At 34.2% G+C, this 16,815-nt stretch overlaps 1 protein-coding gene across 1 annotated transcript in view; it reads right to left on the reverse strand.

Moving 5' to 3' along the window:
* Positions 1 to 16,815, reverse strand: part of ADGRB3 (adhesion G protein-coupled receptor B3) — a gene marked incomplete at both ends in the record, with an annotated part of 465,234 nt that overhangs the window by 219,582 nt on the left and 228,837 nt on the right. The window contains 2 exon segments of the mRNA XM_084283871.1: positions 1,217 to 1,285; positions 8,829 to 9,023. Of these exon segments, the coding sequence (XP_084139997.1) occupies positions 1,217 to 1,285; positions 8,829 to 9,023 (264 nt within the window).

Here is a 16,815-nt window from a genome sequence, read left to right on the forward strand (position 1 = left end):
CTTGGTCTTGGTGGGACAAATAATGGAGGACAAATAATGCACATGGCATGGGCAAGCAGGCAGGGAGGAGTAGAAGAAAACAAGTTTGATAACATGAGGAGTGTCATCTGTTCATTAGTGGGGCTAAAATAGTTGCTTAGTATCAATTCCCTAATCTTGGTGCTATATGTTTATGGAAGCTGCCCACATGCATGTGATTTTTCTGCTTCCATCCACCACTACTAAATAAAATGACATACCTCGTCTATCTTTGTGTCTGGAACTTGCACAGAGGAACAGAAATGGAAAAAAAAAAAAAAAATCCTGGCTAAATTACAATGTGTCAGCTGCACCATTATATGTCCACAGGAACATTTGAATCAGTAGCAAAAAGTCCTGAATTCCTTCTTAGTAACATTATAAAGACGTCTACCTCCATCTACTTTGAATGCCTCCATCATTTTCATCTGTACATAGTTATCTGTTTATCCCTATAGTCACTGTTACTTGTATTGGAAATGTGATAGTTCCATGGCCCTGTTAATAAACGTAAACACAGCACTGTAGTATTCTTAGTATAAGCATGTAAGAAATACTCATATCCATGTATCATTTAAATTTTATTTATACATATATGTATATATATATATTGAGTTAGATTTTATTATTTTATAAAATAATATCTATCTTAGTCCTAAAATTCTTCTGTCTTAGGAATCGCAACTGTTCTCTTAAATGCAAGTGTTTAGAAAAGGTCTACTGTTTATATTTCTGCAAGTAGTTTAGTGATGTCATGTCTGTTCTTTAGATGAGTTCTGATATGTGCTGTTTAATGCAACCATGACTGTAGCTAGTCTTTACTAGCAATTTTCAACTTTCATACGTACTTTCTTACAACATCAAATGGAAAGACATCATGAATAATTCCATGGAATAAAATGAAATCTGTTCATCACAAGAATATTCTATTCTTAATATACTTTTAATCTATTGAATTAGCTAATGGGGCCTGGAATTGTTCCTTTTTGAAAAGGATCTGTTATTTCCAAAAAATTGTCTCATTTAGGATATAATTTACTTACAGTAGGGTGTATGCTAAGCCTCAGTTTTGAAATCATATACTCCAATTTATCCTGGCTTACTGAAGAAAAGTGTTGCTAAAGATTAATAAATACAATAAATGTCATATCTCATTTTGCATGTTTTTAATTGATGAGTTACAGAAGGCAAATCTTACCTGTTGTGCATCTTCCCATTTCTCTTTGTTTTCTTCATCTAAGAGGTTACTAATGATTTGAAAGAAGTTCTGAAAAGTCAATTAAATAAAAGACAAAGTAAAATGACTTTAATGACATGAACAATTGTAACCTTAAGTCAATATCAAGAAAGATTTCCTTTCTCTATTACAGATTCACTTTTGCAGCCTATATTTATATCAGTGGAAGAGATGACATAACAAAATATGTTAGACTGACAAAAGAGCAAATGTATTTTATGGTTAATTGTTCAATTCTGTCTGTATAATCAGGTTCCATGCAACTACTTTATATAAAATAAGGCCTGTATTGAACTTGCATCAACTTCTAAATGTGATGATATTCCATTTCCAAGTCACTCTCATTCCAGAAACTAGACTACTATATATTTTGTAAATAAATAAAGCACACTAAGAAAATGCTTGTCTCAGGGTCACTGGTTTCTGTTCAAAACATGAAAATGATCCTTAATGACCACAAACAGTGGATGCAGTGGTATTTCATTGCCAAATGCTGTCTGATCCTAGGTGCTTATTACTTTTTGCCTCTGTGCTTTTAGTAATTTTGTCAGAAAAGGAATAATTAATTTCTGTTCTTTGACCTTGAACTGTTATTTTCTATATATGATTGTCCAATTGATTTAATTACAATTGAGCAAAGCACAAATCAAAGCCATGGCATTTAGCTCTTAAATCACAGATTAAAAATCACTTTCTTCTATTTTTTTTGTGGAAAACTTTCCTTGCCTTGCCTTGCCTTGCCTTTCCCATTTTCTATTGCCAGTCTTTACCCTTAAAAGCTAACAGTTTGTGCTCTGTTCTCAGCTGTATCACTTTTCTTGCAGAATGTCAAATTTGGCAATAGCCTGCCAATTATAATTTTTCTGTTCCTTCATAAAATAAACGTGTAACTTTTAGTGACCTTAGCTGAAGAGTATGATTAAGATCATCACAACCTCTGAAAGTGAAATACCACCCATAGGCCCCTGTTGGAACTCATATTATTGGTCATATTTCCTTCACCAGCAATTAATTTTTAGTTGTTTTGGGGTTAAAAAAGGTATAAAAAAGGTTCAAGCAAGAAGTAATTTTAACACACTATTTAATGAAAGTGCAAAGCATTCAATAGTACAGTGACTGAGAGCAGAAATAACTTCCAACTTTACCATACCATACCATACCATACCATACCATACCATACCATACCATACCATACCATACCATACCATACCATACCATACCATACCATACCATACATACTATACTATACTGTATGATGCTTGTACTAAAAAAGGCATTTATTTCAAAATTTGACATATTGCAGACATTTTAAGTGTCTCATAACCATGTAAGAAGAACACTGTAGAACACAAAATTGAGTAAAACTTGTGAAAACAATTTTTACATAAAATTATTTCCACCAGTTTAATCTAGTCCTACCACTATCTACCTGACATGAATCTTTCCTCCTCATCAGAAAGTCAGTTATGCTAACCAATATACTTACATTGTTAAAAATTGCTTTAAGTTGGCAAAGTTTTTATAGAAGCAAGACATGTTTTCGTGAACTTGTGCAACATGTCCCATATGTTAATGAAGGCACAATTCTCTCACTGAAGTCAGTGGAAAAATATCCATAAGAGTTAATAAAACAAAATTTCATAGAAAGAAAGCAAATGGCTCAGAAGTTCCTGTGCAAATGACAAGTAGGCATTGGGAGGGAATGATGGATATTAAAGACAGAACATTAAAATAGTTTCTCATGGTTTCATCCAATTTGCACAGATACAGAGGTCAACTTTACAGTAAAGCTGAAGATAAGAAGAGGAAAATTCCAAGCCGTAAGACAAGGGGAAATGGTCTCAAGTTGTGCCTGGGGAGGTTTAGGTTGGATATTATGTGAAATTTCTTTACTGAAAGGGTTGCATGGTATTGGAACAGGCTGCCCAGGGAAGTGGTTGAATAAACATCCCTGAAGGTCTTCAAGAAACATGTAGATTTAGAACTTAGAAGTGTGATTTAGTGGTGGACTTTAGTACTAGTTTAAGGGCTGGACTAGATGTCAGAGGTCTTTTCCAACCTGAATGATTCTGTGATGCTATGAAAATGTAGCCACATATTGTTTATATTCCAGGAACACATTTCACCTATTCAGTAGCAAAATGAAACATACTGAGAAGAGTTAAGCTTCATTCCTTACATAGGATTTGCCATTTTAACCAGGTTGGAAAATTGTAATTGTATAAATGCTCATTAAAAAAAAAAAAAAAAAAAAAAAAAAAATGTACAGCTTTATTGGTCCCTCGAGTAAAATAAACTGATAAACTGTACTGGCCAAAGCAGTTTCATGGCACTATGTCTACTCTAGGACACTATGATTTTGGAAAAGAGTTCTACTAAGAAGAGTTGGCTCTCACTTTTATTTATTTATTTTTCACCCAGAAGGTACTTTTTAAAGCATGATAGTTCTGCATTCTTCCAATGTAATACTCTGGAGATGCAGTGGACAAAAATTTTAGCTAACTTGTTAGTGCCAGTAGCAGTCTAGATGCATTAACATGTTCAGTGTGGGACAATTTACCATGGTAAGGAACCAGTTCAAAGTTAGTTTTGCACTACATTGCAACCAGTGTTCCCATGCAGAAACAGTATGAGTGCTAGCTGCATAAGAATCCATGTCCGTGCAAACAGTACGTCTGAGAGTAGTCTGGATTGCCTGATAAACACTCAGGAGGTATACATGATACATTGCTTGCTGATGATAAATTATATAGTTTTGCTAATAATCCTATGTGTTAAATTTTGTGTTTACTACTAGTTACATGAAAGCATTAAAGTACTCATCAATTAATAGTAACGTATATGAAAAAAATATATAAATAATTCTAAACTCAAGTAAAACAAGAGATGAGCAATAATAACTGATCTAAGATACACTTTGTACTAATGTTACTAGCTAATAAACCATTAATGCTGTTTATGAACCTAGTGACAAGAACATCTTGATTTTTAGGTTCTTTCCTTTTTCTCTACTCCAGTTCCTAATATGTTATATTTATTGTAGCTGTGGAGGCTATTTGAAGATTTGAGATATTTGAAGATTTTTCAGTCAGCAATATCAGTGCTTTGTGAATTAAGCAGATGATTAAATGGCTTTGCTTCTTCAATTATGAATTGAAGATTATAATTGAAGACATGGAGATGCACTCCAAAATATGACAGTTGAATAGAGGTTAAAAAGTCTTTTACCTACTTTGACTATTTCCTTATTCATTTCCTTAATGCTGTGAGAAGCAACATTGCCCTTTAGTAAAATGATTGACAGCTATGAAGGCTAAATTTTGGAAGCATTATTTGGATGTAATATGATGGTATTACTTCAGTAAACACTGGACCTCCTTGTAGCATCAGGTTCCTCCTTCCTTTCATAGCAGGGTTGTGTATTGCTGAACTGGCTGCTATAGAAAATGCTGCAACAGCCAGAGCCAAATTTTGAAGTCCTTTATTTTTGCCAAGGCTTTTCTGAGGATAATGCCAGTTACAGTCAGGAATGGACAATAATGTTTTCCTAATTTAATTTCCTCCCTTTCAATCTTTTTCTTTTGTAATACAATGGATGCAGTTCTATGTTCCAGTTTAAATTCTTTGACCCTCTCTGCAGGCATAAAGCTGTCATAAATCCTTTTATATGGTTACAGAATTCCTCCCTAGGAAGAATTAATGAATAGCCTAAAGTCACCTCTACTTTTAGACTTCAGCATCAGGAGTGTGTGTGAAAAATGTAAATTGGGGGAAAAAAAGTATTGGGCAATCCTGTTAATTCCTCACTGACAGTGATGGTCCTTGTGGTTAACATATACGGATTATCATAGAATGGTAATAGAAATAATAGAATGGTTTCAGCTGAAAGGGACCTTAAAGATTGTTGGAAGGAATGGGTTAAAGGCAGAAGACTGGTGAGGAGGATGGGATCGGAACAGAAAACTGGCGAGGAGGATTGTAAATACACTCAAGTGACCTTGCAGCTGGGAATGTGCAAAGTTTGGGAAGCATCAATGTAGAAAAACATATAAATTATGTCTGCTGCTGTTTGTGCTCTGTGTGTTTGACAAGTAGCACATCTGTGCATAGATAACAGAGGTGTTTGGTGGACTTGGAGGTGCTCTATCAGATGTGCTTGAGCTCCAAACCTTGGTACAGAGCAGTTCAAAGAAGCACAGTGAGAATCACAGTATGGTGTTAAAAACTGCACCTGCACAAACTCTCAATAAAACAGGTGAGACCAGTAGGCCAATGACCTCCTAGCATGAACCCTGTTTCTGCATTCCTGCTTATGTGCCTGTGCTCGTATTCCTCTGCTCCGGTGCTGCTTCAGGGATTACCCAGTTGGTGAGGTAACAAGAATAAATCTACTTTTTGCATTTTAGCTACAAGTCTGTGGTTGTTCCTCTTGCCTGCCTATGCTGACTCTCACTTTGATCCTCTAGTTCCAACCCCCCTTCCCTGGACAGGGACACCTCCCATCAGACCAGGTTGCCAAAGCCCCATTCAGCCTGGCCTTGAATGCCTCCAGGAATGGGGAATCCACAGCTTCTCTGGCAACCTATGCCAGTGCCTCACCACCCCCACAGTAAAGAACTTCTTCCTTACATCTAATCTAAACCTACCCTCTTTTAGTTTAAAACTATCATCTTTTGTCCTATCACTACACTCCATGACAAAGGGTCTGTCTCCAAGTTTCTTGTAGGCCCCCTTTAGGTACAGGAAGGCTCTATCTGACTTATACTGACTTTTTTAAAGTACTTTAAAAAATATATATTTATCTTCTAGGTAACATATTTCTTACACAAGTAATTGCACAGTGGCCATCTCATAGCAAATAGTGCCAGTGTACCCACATGATGCATTTTGATTTAACTCCCATATTGAGGAAAGATCTTGCTTGTAGAATAATTATGTAAATCTATTTGCTGCTACTTTTGCTATAGTGCTGCTATTTTAAGTCACTGATGAAACATCCTTCTATACTGTTTAACTTCCTCATGTATGCTTATTTTTCTTCCTGACACTGTATACAAAGCATATATGTAAAACCTAATCATTGTAAAAAGATTAAAGTATGCAAAAACAGTCATATGGTACTAGACACAAAATACTTTAGGATCTATCTGTCTAAAGAAGGGGCACTTTCTATGTAGCACGTCAGGTAGAGGAATCTTCATTTTGAGTAATTAGCCCTAAAAGCTGTTCAAATTTGATCTCACTTTTCTGTTCATTCTTTTCATTATGGAGTCTCTGAATCACATAATTTGCAGTATTCATGAATATTCATACTGGATGTAAACCAAAGACTGTAGAGGGACTATGCAGATGGATGGAATTTGTAAAAAACAAATATACTCAGATAAATACACTTCTTTTTTCAGTTTAAATTGAGTGTAAGTGTGAAAAGAGATAATGGTCTAAGAAGAAATTATAGGTCTTAGGCTGTTGTTTTTGTATGGACCTTAAAAATATTATTACTCATAATTCAGAATCTACTTTTCTGACACCAGGTGGAATGATAAATTATGACTTTCTGAGAATTTTAAAAAAAAAAAAAAAAGCACGTAGAGATTCTAGTTTTTATTAATGCAAAAAAAAAAAAAGAAATAGAATACCACACATCTTCTGCAGAATGAAGAATCTTTTTTTTTTTTTTTTTTTTTGTGAGAAAAATAATTTAATTTTCATCCTTATATGATTATGGTGCAAAGATACTCATGTTTACATAAGAGCATATCCCGTTTTCTCAGGAACTGACTGTAAAACACTGATGTTACTGAGTCAGGATGTCATTTTATATTGTAAGAAGTCATAAGTGTAACAAGAACTTAACATATTCCCTGTGGAAAAGTGAATCATTCTGATTTTACGTATTTTCCTGAACACTTTGCAGTAGTTTTCAGAATTTTACCTAAGCTTTAAATTTGTGTAACTTTTTGATTTTGTCTTCTGAAATTTATTATTATTATTATTATTATTATTTCCCCAGATAGTATTTGGTATTTTGGTATTTAGGCACTTATTTCTTTGATTTGAGAAATCCTTCCTTATTTCTTTAATAATACGCCCTAACAATTTTTGCCCTCTTTTTTTTTTTTTTTTTTTTTCCTTCACTTAATAATGATTAATTTACAATTATGTAAATAGTGTAAATAACTTCTCCAAGGCAGTCCTGCCAAAATACCATTAAGAATTTTTGAAACATTGCTGAACTGAACCGAACTTTTGGCATTTTCATCAGTGAGAAATCAAATTCTCTCTAATTTATGTAAATTCCAAATGACCTGCTCTGCTAAGACCATGAGCTAAACCATCATGTTCTTGAGCCTGGTTCTACCAAAGATTTCTATAGTTCCTGTGAATGATGAAGAAGTCACATTGGACTATCAGACTGTAGAATGTGTGAAAAGTTTGCAGCAAATAATACTCCACTTAATAGTTAAATTTTGCGTAAATATATTGAACTCATCTGAATAATAAAACAAACAAACAAACAACAACAACATGTCCAGCCAAAATACTTTTTGGGAAACACTGTCTAAAATATATAACCTTCAGCTAGCTGCATGCCAACATAATAGACATTACTTTTATGTGGAAGCTCATTTTTCTCTGTGCAAGAAATATACAAGAAAACTGAAAATATAATAGCAAGCTCTTGAAAAGTTAACTCTGAAAAACTTGTCTTTTCTAAGGTACATACACATACCTCTGCTTATCTGCATGAATAGGGTCCAAAGTATATTTATGATATATTTTTACCTTTATATAAACAAATACATACATATGATCTTCACTAAAATCTTCATTATTAATTTATGAATGAAAGTCTCTTGAAAGAAGACATGAAAGTCTCTTTCATAAATGATACATACATTTACCATCTTACTATTATTTTTAAGTACATTTATGGTCTTTTAAAAACATCTAAAATTCCCAGATATAGATGAAACCAATATCCTGATCCAGAAGTCCTGTAAAATATTTATTTTAACAAACATTGCAGAATGAGTTGTCCAGCCCATTAAGTAGAAATAATTATAGTGTTGTTATCTTTGTTATCTGATTTAGTAGGCCTCTTACACAAGAAGAGTTAATCTAACATATGAAATAGTAAATTCATATCAAATAGACTATTCACTAACCCTGTGCACTTCTATTTAGGTTTGTTTATTCAAACTGAAAAAAACAATCCCAGAATTACATAACTAAACACTGTAAATAGATTTTTAACTGAAAGGAACAAGAACAACACTTTGCTTAGGGCAAAAAAATACCAACATGCCCCTAGCAATCAAACCAAACCTTGACATGGAAATAAACATCATAAAAAAATAATTTTACATTTTTCATAAGCTGTTTTTTTTTTTTTTTAATTAAGCGTTGTTGAGTCTTTTCCTATTTTACACTTGTATTAGTTTTATAGTGACCAATGCGTATGTCTATCATTCAGAAAAAATAATTTTCCCAGTAGCACAAATAGGTGACATCCAGTATACCGACAAACTCCATTAGTTGAATCATTATCCTTCTTTTTATATTCTCTTACCTGTACCCCATCAGATGCAGGGATATAACTTGCTCTTTTAAATGTGTCTGTAACATTTCTGAGAATTTCCACAGAAATTAGAAGGTCTCCAGCATAAAAGTTTTTTCTCTGAGTTAAATCCAATAGTGTCTTAGTTACTTGGGACATGCCATCACCAGCCAACATCCTCTGTCCCTTTGCGAGATGCTCTTTAATCTGTAGCAAAAGAACAAAATGAATATCAGAACCTACTTTACTGAGAAAAAGACATGATAAATTCTAAACACAACCAAATATGTTAAATAGTAAAGAAATTATAAACAGTTCATCTAGTTAAAGAGTAGCCAAAATACTAGCAGATCATAGTGATGAAATTTTTATATTTATCACAGAATCATGGATTTTTTAATGAAAGATTTGAAGGTGTTACAGCTCATCCATTAACTTCCCTTTGGATATCAATACCTTCTCAACATCCATGTTTTTAAGGAATACCATAGGCTGGATTGTGGCTTTAACCCACTGTTGCGATGTTTCAATAAATTAGTCTTCTCCAGAACAGATGCACAACTAATACTGCCATTCATTAAACAACTGAGAGCTCTGAAAGGGGTAAATGCTAGATGTTATAATTTAGTTTATTCTGGGGAAGAATAAACCCTTCATCTCTGCCAGCCCAGTTTAGCTAGTGGGCTTCACAAGAGTGAAGGTTTGGATAGAATAGGAGGTTCTGATGGTGCTCTCTTCTCTAGTACTAACAGGACAAAGGGGCTAACTTGGAACAATGTTGTTCCTGTTTTTTTTTTTTTTTTTTTTTTTTTTCTCCAGGAAATACAAAGCTCAGAATTATGATTTGCTTTTATATATCTGCCAAGGAAGCCTATTCCAGTTGTAGTTCTCCCAGCAGGCCTGTACAGGGCCAGTGATAAGTAAGGGTAATCCAAAATGCATCTGCTGGTAGAAGAATTCTCCTGACAAGAAAGTGAACTGTGCATCTGATTACCTCTTAGTATTGACTCAACATCAAGAGGCGATGCATAGTGTATTACAAAGATGTCACAAGACCAGCCAAGGCTAAAAAAGAGAGTATGGTTTAAAAACCTGTTCTAAAATAAACACAAAATAAACATAAGTTCTTACAAATTGTAGCTAAATTAAATAAAAGATAAGTGACCTGAGATAGACATCAATATAAGCAGGAAGGCTCAAGAGAAAATTCTATTCAACTGCCAATATCATCTCTTCAAATGTAACTTCAATTTTTAGCTTGGCCTTATTACTGGACAGGATGACTAAGGTAATGTAGTGTGGTGGTGAAGTGGAAGGAAGGGGTGTGATACCTTTTGTCACTTCCAGACCTCCCCAGCCACTTGGTGTGGATATGTGAGGCTTCACTTAAGAAACAAACCAACAAATACAAACAAAAAACCCAAAGAATGTAGTAAGAAATAGTACACTGATTAAAATGGTTCAAAATAAATTTTGTGACAGTAATGTAAAATATTCAATCATTCTCTGATGTACATGATCTAAATACCTGTTACATTCTTTAGTTCCATTCTCAGCTGGTTTTGAAATAGCCTAGATACCTGTAAAACATCTGGATCCGGCCTAAGTGTCTGCTTCGAATTATGTCTACAGCCTTAAGTTGTCTTTACAGCAGCTGGGGATTGTTATGGACCACAACAATCTTGTCCACACCCTAGAAATACTTAAGACTTGGAGCAACTTTATGAAACCCTTGGGTTGCCTTGGATATACACCAGCTGGTGGCAGAATGGACAAGGAATGAATCTACTCTACAGGAGTAAGTAATTACAAGCATCACTTTACAATCAAATGTTTTCAATAAATAAATAAATACATAACCAGTGCGGAGAATTAAGTCAGTCTTTTTTTTTTTTTTTTTTTTTTTTGACAAATATTTCAGCAGAAATATCACCCTCAGTCTTAAAAAAAAAAAAAAAAAAAAAAAAAAAAGCAGGTAAGAAATTTGATTGCAGAAATCCTTTTGTGCAGTTTCTATTCATTTTTTTTAGGAGGCTTTGAAAGTAATCTTGAAGGAAAATAACAGTAGAGAAAAAGGTAAAAAATAAAAGAGAATTCATTAGAGTAACTTCAGGGATCTGATATTGTATAAATAACATTATGGACTTCTAATTTCTTGGGAATAAATGAAAGAAGTAACAAAGATTTTGATTTGTGATTATTTTAGATTTTCTTTTTCCTCTGAAATTCTGCCATTTGCTTCATCTTATCATACATTGTGTCTAGGTGGCAAATTAAGAGTATCAATTACCACAGTAACGCAGAATAATGGAACTATTGCTGGAACTCTGTCCAGATGCTCACTATCCCCACAGCATATTTGCAGCTTTTGAGGATTAACAATGTTATCATGTTTTGGTCAAGCACGAAAAAAAACACACAAGGCGGTCCATAAAGCAGATCTCCCAAATCTAACACATACATGTAATGTGGGAAAAGGCATCACACAATTTAAAGACAGAGGTTCTTTTAATTCAAGTAACAGCAACAGTGATCATTCTTCATAAAAACTCTCCTGCACTTTTATGCCTATAGAAAAAGCTAGTAGGAAAGCTGCAAGACTACTTAGCAAACTATTTCATATAGTATTATTTTGCTTCCTTTCAATCCATCTGTATGTATACTACCCCCAATTTGTTTTTTTCCATCCTCCTGTTAAACTCACATTTTAAAGATGTAGGAACAGCAAATCTCACATTTTTAAGATGTTTGTCTCACCCCTGAAAGTGCTCAAGGCCAGGTTGGATGGGTTTTTGAGCAACATGGTCTAGGGGGAGGTGTCCATAGCAGTGGGGTTGGAACTAGGTGATCTTTAAGGTGTCTTCCAACCCAAGCCTGTGATTCAATTCTATGATTCAATAGAGACAATTTGTTATTTGTTTTGGACTATTCATTGCACAGAAGTCTTGCTCTCAGCCACTTTCTGAATGAAAATAATAAATTAAAATATTCCTGGGTGAAGCTTTTGAATAAGGAAAACTGTGTAAAGATCCGTTTTCAATGAAAAATTTTACAAACTTCTAGCAGCAAAAGTTGGAGCTATAGTATACCCTTTAGTAATTTCATCAAGATATTTTGATTGCTTTTGGATACAGTGGTAAAAATGGTCTACCAAGTGCCCACAGTGCTGCAAGAGTACGTTATTACACCTACTTCATAGGGTTGTGCTGCAGATGATTTAAACTACCTAAGAATTATTGGCTATTAAAATTACAGCTCAGTTTGGAACTTTAAAAAAATATATATTAATTTATTTTTTAATAACACACACAGAAAACTCAGCTTCCCAGCAAAAGTACCCTATCTCCCTTAGGTCACATCACTCTTGCACAGCTTGATGAGGACCTTTTCTTCCTACTCTCAAACAGCAAATCAGTGAAGCATAATAGTGAAGTTCCTTAGCTACAGAAACATATTACAGCAGCATATCCTTACAGTAGCGTTTAAAAAAAATAAAGGGGGGGAAAAAAAGAAGGAAGTTTACAATGTGTTTAGATAAGGAAAGTGGGTGAAAATTAGTCAATTAATTGAAAGATTGATTACAGCCATTAAAAAAAAATGGATTGGCAGGAAAGCAGTCTCCTTATTATCAGCTCATAGACACAACTTCAAAAATCACAGGCCATTACTCAGTTGACGTAAACTGGTGTAGCACTATTAAAGCTAATGAAGAGGTCCAGAGTATTAAGGTTTGAAAGTACAGTCTCCTGGATTACTTGCACAGCTACCACAAGAGTATTTCAGTGTGAAAATATAGAATTTCTTCATCGGCAGTTGGTATGATGTCTTTATCACCATGTTGCTTATTTTCCATGCTATTTTCACTGTGATATTACACATTCTCCAAGATAGCTATTTTTGGTCACCACTGTAGATCCTTGTAGCTCTCTGTGAAGGTCATTTTTTAGTGGTCTTACAGGCAGGCTCATTAAAAATAAAGTTTATGAGCCAAGAGATAGTGAAACGAAGCAGCTGTTAAAGTGATACTTCAGTTGTCAGTCCAACCTCTAAACGCATGCACTATATGGCTATATATTTGAAAAATTACTGAAATGTTTAACTGGACTTTGACTCAGGGTCCAGCTGCCTTTGTCTCCTGATTTATCAGAAAGTAGGACAAAATAAAAATGACTCTTTACAAAGTCAGAGCTACTAGGCCCCTAGCTTTAGAGTAAAAAATTATTACTGCATAATAATTACTGCAAACAAGCAGCTAGACATGGTCTGAAAGGACAGAAAACAATGAACCCTCAAGAAACCTATAAAAGATTGAAAAGAATGGATAATTTGAAGAATAACTACACCATCATCCTTTTTCCATTATTTTTTAATACTATATTGAGTCCATGTCTTGACATTACTAATGATGTCATTAATACTTTTTATGATGTAGGGAGTCTAAGAACTTGAATTAGGAAGCCTTAGACAGAAGCGAGGAAAAATACTTTGAAATAAAAATATGTATTGAAATTACTCATAATCTGCAAACCATTTTGATTTGCACCTCCACAACCCAACACTGCTTTTTATAAAATATTTTTCATAAAGCTATTAAGACACAGAAAAGGAAGGAATATTCATATCACCTGTGAAAGTCACCTGAGTTACTCAATTGTATTAAAAACCTAAAAGCTCTTGAGAGTGTAAGTTCCTCTAGAGAACAACCCAAGTCACCTGAAATGTTATCTTAAATGATCTGAATCATGTTACATGGCCTATATGGCCTCTAATCTTGAGGCTAGAATTTGCAGTACCCCCTCCATAAATATTAAGTGATGATTTTGCATTAAATTTACTTTTATAGTTACCGGCACTGAGACCTGTACACTTAAAGTGAGGCATATCAATACAAATGCAGAAAATATATTTTTTTAGCAGCTGAAATATTCCCACAGGTATAATACTGAACTGAACTTATGCAGCACGCTGGTATGTAAACTATAATGTGATGTCATTTTGAGAAAGCTTTCCCTTTCATATTTGAGGAAGATATCAATACAGGACATGTTTACATATCCTGTATCCTATATTGTCTGATCATCAGCAGACAATCTTTTAAGTATTTCAGAAATGCAGAATCTAGAAGTTTCATTTATTCTCCCTTAACATAATTAACTGCTTACTATTTTTAAGGCAGTTTCAGGGTTAAAGAATATCATTTCAGCCATCTTTTAAAAGAAATAGAGTAGGGTATAAAGATAAAGGTATGCATCTTCAAACATGCACCTGAATATTTATAACCTAATTTCATATAAGTGTCTTCCTTCTTCCACACATTTTTATGAAGGAGTTTGCTAAAGGAATACAAAGTAATTTCCTACTTTGTCATCAGCGAAATTAGTTAGCAGTCTTAATCTAGGTCATGGTAACAGATAAATAAATAAACAGTTTATTCAGAGAGGAAATAATACATTCCCTTTGTTTATAATAGAAAAGGCAAAAAGAAAAATAATTGGCATACATTGTGTCAAGGAAGATTAAAGATACAATTTAAAGAAAACTTCTCAACTGTAAAGGAAGTGATGCACCATATTTTCCCTGAAGAGACTATGCAGTCTTCTACACTAAAGGCTTTAGTAACAGTCAAGAAAAACAAAAAGCTGAAATAATGCAAGTATAGCTGATGCTGTTGACCTCATGAATTTCCTTTCTGTCCCATAGTTCTGTAATAAGTCCCTGCAAATAATTTGAAACCCAAACTATCACAACCAGAAATATGAAAGTACAAGGAGAGACTTAAAACTGAACTTTTTACCTTCTTACATTTATCTGCTGTTATAACAAGCAATCTGCTGCACCAAGTTTCTGCAGATGCTGTGCATCAGTCTGCCTCTTTGCACTCAGCCCAAATCACTGCAACCCTGTGCTTTAAGGAACTTATTCCTAATTTACACTGATGAAAAGAAAATGAGGTTTGCTTCATCGTATACAAACAGTTGTCCCACTCAAAATTGCCTCCAAGTGTTTTTGGAGAAAAAGAGCCAGCTTAACAGCACAGAATCCTGTGCTGTTCTAGACCCGGATCTAAGGCATCTCTTAAAGATGCCAGAGAAATGTCTGCATTCTTTTATATGTGATAACGCGTATTGAAGTATCTATGAAAAAAAATCATGTAGCATCTGTGGAAGAAGAATGTGAGTGGCTCAGAGGGATGCTTGGTTCTTTCCGTGCCCTCTTTCTCTACATCTTTCACAGAAAGTCTATTATTTTGATTAAGAGATTTTTTTTTGCTACTTTAACTCATTCTATTTTTTTTTTAAATTGTCATCATTAATATTGTCACTTATTCTAGTCTTTAATTCACCAAACAGATGACAGGAAAAGTCATTATAAAGTTTTAGTATTTATATTTCTTCATAGATTCAACAAAATATTTGAATAAGAAAGTTATAAAGCTGCTCTTCAGTAGAGCGACAAATAGCTTTAAGGATGAAGAGTGAATAATCATTAAATAGCTGACTTGATTGGGGTGTACATTTTCCTTTCTTATATTGATCACTATGTTTGTTAACCAGGATTTATATTATTATTTTATTAAGTACCACTATTCAATGCTTCAGTTATCTGTGATTAAATCCTGCTCACGTTGGCATGCTGTGTGAGAGAGCTTGTTGTTGTTATTTCTTTTTTTTTTCTTTGTTGTTGTTGTTTCTTTTTTTAACCAGAGGGCATGCCTTCAAGATTTGTGTTATCTATGTGTAATGCAACACGACAAGAGCAAGAGTTGAGAGAAAAGAGAACGATGATTCTGAGAGTCTTGTTTTTGTTTTATGACAGACGTAACATTGCTTGAGGTAAGGTCTCCTGGCTCTCCATATTGACTGAATGGAGGTCACAAAAGTACATACAATAAATGACTTGTCTTCTTTTTTTTATAGTACATGGTCATTGTATTTAGTATGTGTCCTTAAAACAAAGCTCTGATTTACTGATGGAATTTATATATTTATTTGAATATGTGTTTCTACAGAGCCATCTGAATCATGCTCAGTTCTGTTTGCAGGACAAACAAGAATGGTTCTTTCAAGGAGATTTAGCATTATGTGGGAGCCCTAAATTCTGCATGGGAGTACTGCATTAAGAAATAGGCAAGAGAAAAATCATTTGCATCTCACACACATAAATCCAAGTTTAGACATGATGGGAAATGCAGTAAATGAAGTGGTGGAGAGAGAGAAAACAAAAACAAAAACAAACAAAAACAAACACACAACAACAACAACAACAAACAAAAACAAAACAAACAAACAAACAAACAAACAAAACAAACAAACAAACAAAAAACAAACAAAACAAACAAACAAACAAACAAAACAAAACAAACAAGGGAATGAGTGTAGTAAGTGTAACATGCTATGGCCACTGCTTTGCAGCTACCTGTCTAGATAAATTCCTGCAGTCATTCTGCAAGCTGTGTTGGAATGAAAGTTCCTACATTTCTGGTAGGCTTTAAAGGAAATTTAGATGAATGCTTTCTTTACTGAGCTCCTAAATAGCCTTCATTTCTCATTTTCCCTCTGGCCATACTGTAGTGGAGTTCACCTGTTGGCTGCAGTGTTGCTTGGTTTGGAATATCAATGTGATTGGGGAGCACTCAGTTGCTTACTGCTGCAGCAGAACTCTACGTAACACAGCGGCAGTAGAAACCACAGGAGCACATTTAATTTAACACACAGATTATTCTTTCATAAACCAGATGTGGAAAGATGACTGAGGATGCTGAGATGATCGTGGGGACTTTTATTGGAATTTAACAAGTGGGATTGTTTGTGTATTAGAAAGCAGTCAAAAACAGAAAGGAAGAACAACTTATTCCGATTTAATTAAATTGTGATATGGTTAGGCAGAATAGAAGGTAAATATTTTCTCCCACTGTATAGCATCTCTGGGCTTGGGATGTATATGTATTTTAGTGAGATCAAGCACTGTAATTTCATGGATGCATAAGGTACTGTGGTAG

Source organism: Netta rufina (assembly GCF_964035555.1).
Source record: "Netta rufina genome assembly, chromosome: 3".
In the NCBI taxonomy this organism is placed as follows: Eukaryota; Metazoa; Chordata; class Aves; order Anseriformes; family Anatidae; genus Netta; species Netta rufina.